This window comes from Sciurus vulgaris (genome assembly GCF_902686455.1).
Source record: "Sciurus vulgaris genome assembly, chromosome: 19".
In the NCBI taxonomy this organism is placed as follows: domain Eukaryota; kingdom Metazoa; phylum Chordata; class Mammalia; order Rodentia; family Sciuridae; genus Sciurus; species Sciurus vulgaris.
In genome coordinates this window covers 5678579-5691275 of record NC_136480.1, presented here as the reverse complement: position 1 = coordinate 5691275, position 12697 = coordinate 5678579, and the positions used below count along the sequence as shown (strand labels likewise).

At 47.4% G+C, this 12697-nt stretch overlaps 1 protein-coding gene across 1 annotated transcript in view; it reads right to left on the bottom strand.

Annotated features, from left to right (window-relative positions):
- The window catches only part of LOC306650491 (uncharacterized protein C3orf20), a gene marked incomplete at its 5' end in the record, with an annotated part of 50165 nt that extends 42587 nt beyond the window's left edge, over positions 1-7578 (bottom strand). Inside the window, 3 exons of the mRNA XM_079122497.1 lie at positions 513-632; positions 6111-6248; positions 7095-7578. Coding sequence (XP_078978623.1) covers positions 513-632; positions 6111-6248; positions 7095-7578 — 742 coding nt within the window. The remainder of the gene's footprint in view (positions 1-512; positions 633-6110; positions 6249-7094) is intronic.
- Between the last annotated feature and the right edge of the window lie 5119 nt (positions 7579-12697).

Sequence of the window (12697 nt, the reverse complement as noted above, 5' to 3'; positions counted from 1 at the left end):
TCCTACTGTCTGCTCTCACTGGCCACCTCTTCTTTCATGTAAGCCCTTCCTCCTGTGTGTCTTCCTCAGTGGCACTGGGGTGTCCTCTAGCCTAAGTTGGGACATCAGTGGGGGCCTGTAAGGTTTGGGATCCAGCGCCTCTCTTGAGAGTCTCCCTGACTGCTTTGTGGCCAGAGAGAGTTCTCTGAACAGAGGGCACAAGCTGTGGCACTCGAGCGGGTGGAAGGTGTGGGTTGAGCCGGGTGCTGTCCCTGGCGAGGGGAAGCCCATGGCTGGAGAGGAGGGAGCGAGCACATTGCCATGGAGACACTGCCGGGTGCAGAGGCCCGGATGTGCCACGGGAACTCTCAGGTGGAAACGGTCTGTCGCTCGCTGCTGGGGCTCCAGCCGGGGCATCCTTCTCATGAGAGGCCCAGATCTAACCTTCCCGCCAGTGGACGTGTGCTGGCCCTCCATGTTGGCAATCCACTGCCCCCGGGACGGGCCCTGGGGTCCTGCCGGGGACCCCTCACCTGTCTTCTTCTTGACCTCCTTTCCGGTGGACAGGGAGAAGCTGAGGCACGCCGTGGAAGACTGGTAGATGAGCTGGTAGGGCGAGTTGACGCCCATGGCGGAGACATTCGTGAGGGACTCTGGAGAGGACGAGAGAGGGGCCGTCGTTCCTTGTGGTCATTTGGACTGTTTTGAAGAATCTCCCCTTTTAAATGTGATACAGACTTCTGGTTTTAGCAGGATGGTGGAGCAGGGATTCTAAAGCATCCTGCTGTTACTTCATCTGCCCCCGGTCCAGAATCGCACCATCTCGCCACCTAAGAATTCAAACTGAGCACCCTCCATGCTAGTGGAAGATCTCCATTGCCATCAAAGTATCTGCTTGTTCTTCCCCCAGATATGGTCAATGTCACTGGCTGGTTGTGGATCCACTGATAGGAAATGTTAAGCCATTTACCCACCACAGCTCAAAGTCATGAAGAAAATACCAGCCAGGCACAGTGGTGCACGCCTGTCATCCCAGCAGCTTGGGAGGCTGGGGCAGGAGGATCGCAGGTTAGAGGCCAGCCTCAGCAGCTTAGCAAGGCACTAAGCAACTCAGTGAGACCCTGTCCCTAAATAAAGTACAAAATAGGGCTGGGGATGTGGCTCAGTGGTTAAGTACCCCTGGATTCCATCCCTGATAACAAAAAAGAAAAGCTTAGAAACCTAAGTACTGAGGTAAATATGGAGCATTAACATTATAAGGAGTCTGCACCCACTCAAAATGACTAAAACTACATAGTCACTCAAAATGACTAAAACTACATAGTCACACTGGAAAATATTTGTCATGTAAAATAAACTGAGAAACAGAAAAGTTGCAATACTGTAAAATATACAGACATGGTGAGGAGACAGGAACCATCAAGGAAATGGCAAAAGCGAAAAATAGTTTTTATATTAAAGACAGCAAGATCCTTTGTATCCTCCTTTTTTTTTTTCCTTTCTTTCTTTATTTAATTTTTTTTTTTTTTGTGGTGATCTCACTAAAGTTGCTTAGGGCCTTGCTAAGTTGCTGAGGCTGGCCTCGAACTTGTAAGCCTCCTACCTCAGCCTCCCAAGTCTCTGGGATTACAGGCACGCACCACCATATGTGGCTTGTACTCTTTTGGGGATCTGGATGTTTTATTCAATCATATTGCCATCAGCTAAAAAATAAAGGGACACTCCTGTCTTTGTCAGTTGCAAGCTAGGACAAGCAGGTATTGGAACAGGAGAGATGGAAGGAAGGAGGCAGCCCCATTACCAGGGAAACACCACCTTAAGCAGAGGGCACATTCTGGCTCTGGTTACGGCGTTAAGAGGAGACACCAGAACCAGTTACAGTTTTGGCCAACTGCTTATTGGAAGACAGTCCAGAAAAACCCACGTCATGCAAAATGAATTACGATCATTGGATTCTTCTTTTTAATGTCCTGGGAGAGCTCTCTAATTAAAGTCCATCTGGGATGAATAAATGCTTTTCCAAAAGAAATGAATGGGTTACTTGGATTACTCCTTCATTTGTATTTTGCTATTTCAACATTAAAAAAAAAAAGAAAACCTCAAGACTTGTTTAAAAAGAGGATCCTTCTATACCACAAGGGCCAACGAGGGAGAGAGATTCCCCAGGTGAGTGTGGTAGAGGCAGGGCTTTCTGCTGCAGCAGATCCCAGAAATCACCCTGACGGTTCCCAGAGTTCAGTTCGACTCCATTCCCACCCCTCTCCACCCCGTCAATCATAAGCTACAAGGGATGCAGGAAGCCTGTCACCCTGAGAAAATGCATATGCACTTGGTGAGGTGGAGCAATAACGGCGAGGCCTGTCAGCTGCAGGATACCGTCGTTCCCCAGTGTCCCAGTATCACGGACGCCCCCCCCCTCGGATACCACAACCCCAGAATGCTCAAGCCCCTTCCTCACAATGGCATCCTATTTGGCTACTGATGTCCATCCTCCTACTCTTTAAAATCATTCTGAGATGGCTTTTAATATTTAATATGAAGTAAATAATGTGTAGATAGTTTTCTGTATTATTTGGGGTATGAGGACAAGGAAAATGTCTGTCCGTGTTCAGTACAAAAAGGATTTTTTTAAAAAAATGTTTTTGATCCGGGGTTGGTTGAACCCACAGAGGTGGAACCCGTGGATACAGAGGGCCAACTGTGTGCAGGTAGCAGAGTCCAGGGGCTCCCAGGCCACCTCCTGTCCCATGGACCCTGATACGTGTGCAACACCACCAAGCAGTCGGGTCCCCAAGGAAAGTGGCCTCAAAACCCTGAAACAGAATATGAGGTGCAGAAGATGTGATCACAGCGTGATTCAAGGGCTTGTGGTATCGGGGCCTGGGGCCTGGGGCCTGGCTGATGTGGCCCAGATGGGCCCGCGGTGAATGCCCGGGAACAGAGGCCTCCGATTCATGGTCACGAACCGGGCTGAGGCCCCCGTTCCACCCTCAGTCCCACATATAAACAAGCAAATTAACTAAATGATTACTTTTAAAATATAAACAAAGAAAGGGTGGTAGCGGGGGAAGTTTTGATGGGCATTTTATCTTAGAAAAGGAAGCAAAACTCTGTTTTTAAAAAATTTTTATCTTGTTTTTTTTTTAACAAAAATTCATTGGTATTATTGTACTAATTCTTTTATAAAATATCTTTTTAGATGTTGATAGACCATTATTTTTATTCTTTTATTTATATGCGCTGCTGAGGGTCGATCCCAGTGCCTCACACGTGCCCCAACCCCAGCCCCTCACTAATTCTTATGTAAGAAATCTTTGAATGATCGTGCCAGGCTTTGGGATGATTTATCTTTTTTTTTTTTTTCCTTTGAATGACTTAGGTAGTAGGAAAATACGAGTCTCTTTGCGTTTGCCTTCTGCAAAAACATTCCAGGGAGAATGAAATGATGGCCTTTGCAGGTAAATGGATGGAGCTGGAGAAGATCATGCTAAGTGAAATAAGCCAGTCCCCCAAAACCAAAGGCCGAATGTTTTCTCTGATAAGCGGATGCTGACCCATAGTGGGGCATGGGTAGGGAAGAATGGAGGAACTTTGGATTGTGCAGAGGGGACTGAGGGGAGGGCAGGGTGGGGCTGGAGGATGGGAAGGTCAGTGGAATGAGACAGATATTATTACCCTACATACAAACATGAAAAAAAAATTTTTAAATAAAAAGAATATAGTATTCAGCCTTAATTGGATCCCACTGTAGCCATTTTAATGACAGCCTGTCCCTTTGCCCACCCAAATGTTAAGATTCACCGATGGAGTGTAGAACACCCCTGAGTCTTCCAGTCAGGAAGGGCGATGTTGCCGCAGGTGAATGGCCGCCCAGGTGCACTTGGTGGCCCGGTTCTGCACCACACCCTTGTCAGGAGTACGTGTTTGCCTGGCCCAACGTTTGAGGGCTTTATCGCTGTTTATCTGTGACTCTCGGCCACCCCACACCTCCCCCCACTGCGGGGTCCTTATCCTGGTGGGCGTCCCCTGCTTGGTGGTGACCTAGTTCTATTCGGCCGTGTCTCGCACCTGTGGTTACCCATGTAAAGGCATCAAGCGGTTCTCCAACAGCTTTTTTACTGACTTCCGTGAAATCCCACGTTTCCCCAAGATTTGCAATGTTATTATTGAATTTATTGGGGCCGAATGTGAACGTTAGTATCACCTGTTCAACCTCCGACTGTTGCTGAGAGGCTGACAAAGAACACTGACCTGCTGGACAGGGAGAGATGCTACTTTGGGAGAGATTTTTACAGGTGAGGGCGTACATTTTTTATTTTTTGGTACCAGGGATTAAACCCAGAGGCACTTAACTACTGAGCCCCATCCCCAGCCCTTTTTAAAAAATATTTTATTTAGAGACAGGGTCTCACTGAGTTGTATAGGGCCTCACTAAGTTGCTGAGGCTGGCCTCCAACTCACAATCCTCCTGCCTCAGCCTCCAGAGTCTCGGGGATTACAGGTGCACCACTGTGCCCAGCAACAACATACATTTTTTAATGCCTCCCTACCAAACCTTTTAATAGTGAGTAGTTTTAAGCATTTGAAATGAACAACTTGTGTATCTACTAAGCTTAAGATGTAAAACATCAATGGGGGTGGGGGAGTCAAGGAGCCGAATGGATATTTGTCAAAAGAAGACAGACAAATGGTCAACAGGGATTTGGAAAAAAAAAAGTTTGACGTCATAAATCATCAAAAAAGTACAAAGCAAGCTGGGCACGGTGGCATATTCCTATAATCCCAGTGATTCAGGAGGCTGAGGCAAGAGGATCACAAGTTCAAGGTTGGCTTGGGCAACTGGGTGAGACCTTGTCCTAAAATAAAAAATAAAAAGGACTGGGGATATAGCTCAGTGGTGAGGCACCCTGCGTTCAATCCCTAATTAAAAAAAAAAAAAAGTATAAATCCAAACCACAATGAAGCTGGGTGTGGTGGCGCAGCCCTATAATCCCAGCTACTTGGGAGGCTCAGGCAGGAGGATGGCAAGTTCAAGGCCAGCCTCAGCAACTCAGTGAGACCCTTCTCAAAATAAAAATTAAAAAAGACTGGGGATGGGGCTCAGTGATTAAGCACCCCTGGGTTCGATATTTGGTGCCACAAGAAAAAACAATGAGATATCACCTTACCCTGTTATCGAAAACATAAGCAATCACAAGGGCTGGCGAGGATACGGAAGAGAGAGGACCTTTGTGCACAGATGGTAGGAATGCAAATCGGTTCAGCCAATAAAATATTACAGATGTCTCCCATCCATTCCCCTCCCCCAGGCCCGGGAATCACTTCCTCAAATTTTCCTTTGAATTTTTATACTTGTGTTTCAGACAATGTGTGCCTAAATGATGTGTTTTTACTTTGCATACTTTTAAACTTCAAATAGTATTCTTCCGAGTGTCTCTTTCTACAACTTCTTTGCCTATCACTATTTTTTGAGATTTGTCTATTTTTTAAAATATGTTTTTAGTTGTTGATGGACCTTTATTTATTTATCTGCGGGGCTGAGGATGGAACCCAGGGCCTCACACGTGCCAGGCAGGCGCTCTACCACTGAGCCCCAGCCCCAGCCCCAGCCCCAGGATGTGGCTACGTTAATACCTCTAAGGGCTTCATTTCCACCCTCATGATAACCTGGGCTACATGGATCATCATGCGTTTTCCTCTGTAGTGGACAGGCAGGCCGTCCCAATGTCTTGCCATCACAAACGATGTCACACTAAACCTCCTCGTGTGGCTTTCGCCCCTGTGCCTGGGCTTCTCTTGGGCAGGGGGACTGGTCAGTGAGGTCTGTGGACCAGGTGCACCGAGAGACCTTTGCAGCAACTTAATGGGAGGTGACATTGCTGTCATGGCTATTACAGGGCTGGCCACGGCAGATGGTGAATCTGAAGCCCTGGTCCTTCACTGGGGAATGGTCTGGAGGAGGAGCTGCTGGGTTGAGAGCCGCGGGCACCTCCTGCCTCCCAGGCCCTGGGCAGCACCTGAGCGTCCCTGCTGCCCCACACCCACCTGCGTCCTGGGGAAGGCGCCCTTCCGGACCGCCTCCTGGTTGGCCCCGCTGGCACCTTCCCCCTGGGGCGAGGCTGGGTACCCACCTTTCCCCACGGATCCTGCACTGTAGCCATTTCTCCCGACGGTGCCAATCAGGTAGTCGAAGGCCATCTCCTTGGCGTTGAGGTGGAGGAGCTGGCTGGCCTCCACGAAGCGCCTGGTGACGTCCATGGGGTTGGCACCTGCTGAAGGAAGGGTCCGAGGCAGCACGCTGTGGCCCGCACAGGGTGGCGCTTCCGGAACGGGAATGGATCCCGGGGAATGGGGCCGAGGGACCACATAGCCCGAATGTCAGCGGGGCTCCTAACGACCGGGTTGCAGGACCCTTATTCCCCGCCGCCCTCACCCGTGGCCCTTCCTACCCGTGGGCCTGGCTGCGGCGTCTGCGGGCGTCTGAATAATGTGCCGGCAAGGAGACCCTGCTGCCGGCCTGTGCGTGGCTGCGCTGGGCTCTCGCTACCTGATCGGCAGGTTCCCCGCAGCCGGGGCATCGGGCGCCACCTCTGGGCCTCACCACCCGTCCTCCCGTCAGGACCCCCGCCCTGACCTTCCAGCCTGGACTCTGTGGAGCTGGGGGCAGCAGGAAAGTGGGGAGCGGGGGGCAGTGAGGATGGTCCCCTCCCCTCCCCCGCACACCGCGCCCACCACCCGCGGCCACTACCTACTGACTAGGTACCAGCACTATTATCCGAAATGCTTGGGACCAAGAGCGTCTTGGCCTTGGGGCTGTTTCTGAATTTTGTAAGCTCTGTACATGCACAGTGGGCCGTCTCGGGGCGAGGCCCAGGTCTAAGGACAAGATGCACGGACGTGTCCCTAAGCAAGACCCAAGCGCTTCTCCCGTATTCCTCGGGCACCTGTTCTGGCTGCCGCCCGCCGAGGGAAGCAGACGTGGATTTCCACTGGGCCTATGGTGTTGGTCTCAGTTGGGCTCAGATTCTGGAGCATTCCAGATCTCAGAGGTCACCTTAGGGACGCCCGACCTCTCCCTGACCGGGGCGGGTGCGGTGGTCGCTGGCCAGCCTTACCGGATGCAGACTCCACCATGGCCTTCATCTTCAAGGTGAGGAGCTCCGTGAGCAGGTGGATGGACTGCCGCTGGAACCTGTGCAGGGTCTCCTGGCCCGTGTGGCGGGCCGGGACTGGAGACGGGGTGGGCTGCTTGGCCGACCCAGTGGCGGTGTGCAGCGCGGACGGCGGGGGCGGCGCGGGCGGGGGCGGCTTCTTCAGGAGCAGGGACGGCGCCGAGGCGGGTTCCACCAGCGGCACCGGGGGGCACCCGAGGCTGATGTCCAGGCCCGGGATCTCGGAGGGCTTGGGCAAGGCGGGGTCAGTGATCAGCTCCTCCCAGGTGAACTCGAAGATGTTCCTGATGCCCTTGGGGATGGCCACGCCCGCGCTGCGGCAGACGAGGAGGAGCTTGGAGATGCGGGCCAGCAGCCTGGGCGCCGTGGCCGTGTACTGCTGGTACAGCTCCCGGTTGCTCTTCTCATGCATGCTCTTGCTGCCCATGTCCACTCCTGCGTGCCGCTAGGTGACCCTGTCCATCTCAGCACAGCGCGCCGAGGGATGGCTGGGAGCGCACGTCCTTCCCTACGGAGAAGCCCGAGTGCTCCAAGGACCTTCACGGGGCATCGATCCAGAGGCTGCTACCTGTGGAAGAGAAGCCAACCTGGTGGTCCCCCCACGCAGGTCAGAGGCTGCTCCCCAGGGACACCAGGGCTAGTGAGCCGCGGTGGGCGGGGCCTGACGCATGGTCCCAGAAAGTGTCCGGTAGGAGCCCGGGGAGCTGGAGGCACCCAGGGCCAGGAAGAGAGGACGGTTCCACGTACCTTCTGAGCGATCCGAGGGTGGAGGATGCACTTGTGGTCTATTGGCAAACGCCTGCGGAAACAAAAGGACATTTCCTTGGCTTTCTCTCCAGAGAGGGTGACACGGAAGGTCTTGGTTACAACATGGGGAGGGGCCTGGCGCTACCCAACAAGCACATCCCAGGGCGGACGCAACGCATGTTTTCCTAGTTCAGGGGCTGTCGCAGCACATCTAAGACACCACTGATTGAAAAACAAACAAACAAAAGACACCATCTTACTAGAAGGGAAAGAAATGAATGCGTCACAATTTCAGAGATGTCCAAGAGTGAAAAAATGCATGTCTGAACACCTGTGGACTTTGGTAGATGTTCTCCCACATCCATAGGACCCCTTGGAAGCCTCTGAGTGCTCATCACCAGGATGGGCATTTGGGGCAGTGGGTTTAACAGATCAATGTACTCAGGTTGATTTATTTACTGGGTTCTGGGGATCTGACCCAGGGGCGCTTAACCACTGAGCCACATCCCCAGCCCTTTTTAATTTTTTCCATTTTGAGACAGAGTCTCACTGAGTTGCTGAGACTGGATTTGAACTCACGATCCTCCTGCCTCAGTCTCCCAAGCTGCTGGGAATACTGTCGTGCGCCACTGCGCCCGGCTTATTTATTTATTTTTATTTTGAGACAGGGTCTTGGTAAGTGGCTGAGTCTGGCCTGGAACTTATAATCCTCCTATCTCCCCTTCCGAGTAACTGGAATTGAAGGCATGTGCTGCCATCCCTGGTTACTCTTTACCTTCTTGACCAGGAGTCGAAGAGAACAATTAAATAGATTTTGAGACAACAGCCAGGCCCCGTAGGACCCCTGGCCGGACTGACTGAGCCCCATCTCCAGGATCCCTCAGCCCGACTGATCACTCCCTGCCTCTGGGGCCCTCACATCGACTGACTGCTCCCTGCCGCCAGGACCCCCAGACCAAATGACTGCGCCCTATCACCGGGACCCCAGACCGACTGATTGCACCCGGCCTCCAGGATCCCACAACCACACCAAACACACCCGACCTCCAGGACCCCTGCCTGACCAACCACATCCTGCCTCCAGGACCTCCAGCCGACCACGTCCACCCCTGAGCTGCAGCTCCCCATTTGCCAACACATTTGGAAGCCAGAGCGGCCATCTTGGATAATCCTGGAAGCCTTAGCTCCGATCTTTAGGTGGGGCAAATCCCATCCTGAGACGCCTGCTGGAGGCTTGAAGCTCATTGTCAGGTACCTCTCATGCATCAGGCTACTGAACTCTGGGAGGTTTCATTACTATATGACTATTACATTATAGATTTTTCTTTTTTCTTCTTATTGAAAAAATTTAAGTTTTTATTTCTTTATTTTTCTTTCTCTCTTTTCTTTTTGTTTACCTGTTCCCTCAGAGTCTCTTTCTCCCTTTTTTTGCGTGGTAACATCCAATTTCTTTTGATTATACTCTCCCCCTTTCTATTATCTAGAACTTCTATATATTCTTTTCTTATCCCATTAATAGCTACATCCTACATCCCTCTGCATCCTCTTTGTCCTCCATTTGAAACTGCAGACCTTATTGCAAACCTGTTTGTTTTATTGAAGATAATATTTGAACTCATTCTGTTTATTATGACAATTTTGTTATTGTCCCCATAGGGGCTATTTGGTCTAGGATTGCATAGTGTCTGAATTGGGCACTGCTAATATTGATTTCCCCTTAAGGAAAGGGTTTTGGAAACCTATAGGGCCACTATAACCTATAGGGGGAAATCTGCAATACCCCAGATCTGCACTGCTAGAGGGGAAGATACATGAACAACATGAAAAAACAAGGGAAGAAAATGATCCAAACAAATCTAGAGTCTATATTAATAGAATCCAATGACAGTATGTTAGAAGAAATGTCAGAAAAGGACTTCAGATTTTACATGATTAAGATGATTCATGAAGCAAAGGATGAGATAAGAGAGCAAATGCAGGCAATGAATGATAATACCAATAAGCTGAAAGAGTAAGTGCAGGAAGCAAAAGATCATTTCAACAAAGATAGAGATTCTCAAAAAAAAAAAAAAAAAAAAAAACAAAACAAAAAAAAACAAAAAAACGGAAATCCTTGAAATGAAGGAGACAATAAACCAAATAAAAAACTCAATGGAAAGCATCACCAACAGACTAGACCACTTGGAAGACAGAACCTCAGACAATGAAGACAAAATATTTAATCTTGAAAATAAAGTTCCCAAACAGAGAAGATGGTAAGAAATCATGGACAGAATCTCCAAGAACTATGGGACATCATGAAAAGACCAAATTTAAGAATTATTGGGAATAAGGAAGGCACAGAGATACAAACCAAAGGAATGAATAACCTATTCAATGAAATAATATCAGAAAATTTCCCAAACCTGAAGAATGAAATGGAAAATCAAATACAAGAGGCTTACAGAACACCAAATGCACAAAATCACAACAAATCCACACCAAGATTCATTATAATGAAAATGCCTAACATTCAAAATGAAGATAGGATATTGAAGGCCGCGAGAGAAAAGCATCAGATTACATATAGGGGGAGACCAATACGGGTAGCAGCAGACTTCTCAACCCAGACGCTAAAAGCTAGAAGGGCCTGGAACAACATATTTCAAGCTTTGAAAGAACATGGTTGCCAACTAAGAATCCTATACCAAGCAAAACTTACCTTCAGATTTGAAGATTCAATAAAATCCTTCCAGGATAAACAAAAGTTAAAAGAATTTACAAATAGAAAGCCTGCGCTACAGAATGTTCTCAACAAAATATTCCATGAGGAGGAAATGAAAAACAACAATGTAGGTCAGCAAAGGGAGGAACTACCTTAGAGAAAAAGCACTCAAAGGAGAAACCAAGCCAACTTAAAAATCAAAAATAAGCCAAATGACTGGGAATACAAATCATTTCTCAATAATAACCCTGAACGTTAATGGCCTAAACTCATCAATCAAAAGACATAGATTGGCAGAATGGATTAAAAAGAAAGACCCAACATGATGCTGCCTGCAAGAGACTCATCTCATAGAAAAAGACATCCACAGACTAAAGGTGAAAGGATGGGAAAAAACCTACCACGCACATGGACTCAGTAAAAAAGCAGGGGTTTCCATCCTTATATCAGATAAAGTGGACTTCAAGCCAAAGTTAGTCAGAAGGGATAAAGAAGGACATTTCATACTGCTTAAGGGAACCATAAATCAGGAAGACATAACGATAGTAAATATGTATGCCCCAAACAATGGTGCATCCCTGTATATCAAACAAATCCTTCTCAATTTCAAGAATCACATAGACCACAACACAATAATTCTGGGCGACTTTAATGCACCACTGTCACCACTAGATAGATCTTCCAAACAAAATCCAACAAAAGAAACCATAGAACTCAATAACACAATCAATAACCTAGACTTAATAGACATATATAGAATATTCCATCCATCAACGAGTGGATACACTTTCTTATCAGCATCACATGGAACCTTCTTGAAAATAGACCATGTTTTATGCCACCAAGCAGCCCTTAGGAAATGCAAAAAAATAGAGATACTGACTTGTGTTCTATCAGATCATAATGGACTAAGAGTAGAAATCAATGACAAACTAAAAAACAGAAATTACTCCAACACCTGGAGACTAAATAATATACTATTGAATGAAACATGGATAACAGAAAACATCAGGGAGGAGATAAAAAAATTCTTAGAGGTCAATGAGAACAACGATACAACATATCAAAATCTCTGGGACACTATGAAAGCGGTACTAAGAGGAAAATTCATTGCATGGAGTGCATTCCAGAAAAGAATGAAAAGTCAACAACTAAATGACCTAACATTACAGCTCAAAGCCCTAGAAAAAGAACAGAATAACAGCAAAAGTAGTAGAAGACAGGAAATAATTAAAATCAGAGCTGAAATCAATGAAATTGAAACAAAAGAACAATTGAAAAAATTGACAAAACAAAAAGTTGGTTCTTTGAAAAAGTAAACAATTAGACAAACCCTTACCCACACTGACAAAGAGGAGAGAGAAAACTCAAATTACTAAAATACGTGATGAAAAAGGAAATATCACGACAGACACCATTGAGATACAGAACATAATGAGAAGCTACTTTGAAAATCTGCATTCCAACAAAACAGAAACTACCGAAGACATTGACAAATTTCTAGAGACATATGCTCCTCCCAAACTGAACCAGGAGGACATACACAATTTAAACAGATCAATATCAAGCAATGAAATAGAAGAAGCCATTAAAAACCTACCATCCAAGAAAAGCCCAGGACCAGATGGATTCTCAGCCAAGTTCCACAAAACCTTCAAAGAAGAACTCATTCCAATACTTCTCAAAGTAGTCCAGGAAATAGAAAAGGAGGGAACCCTACCAAACTCAATTCTATGAAACTAATATCACCCTCATACCCAAACCAGGAAAAGACACATCAAGGAAAGAAAATTTTAGACCAATATCCTTGATGAATATAGATGCAAAGATCCTTAACAAAATATTGGCAAACTGTATCCAAAATCATATTAAGAAAATTGTGCACCACGATCAAGTGGGGTTCATCCCTGGAATGCAAGGATGGTTCAACATTCGTAAATCAATAAACGTAATCCATCATGTCAATAGACTTAAGAATCATATGGTTCTTTCAATTGACACAGAAAAAGCGTTCAACAAAATACAACACCCCTTCATGCTCAAAACACTAGAAAAAATAGGGATAGTAGGAACATACCTGAACATTGTAAAGGCT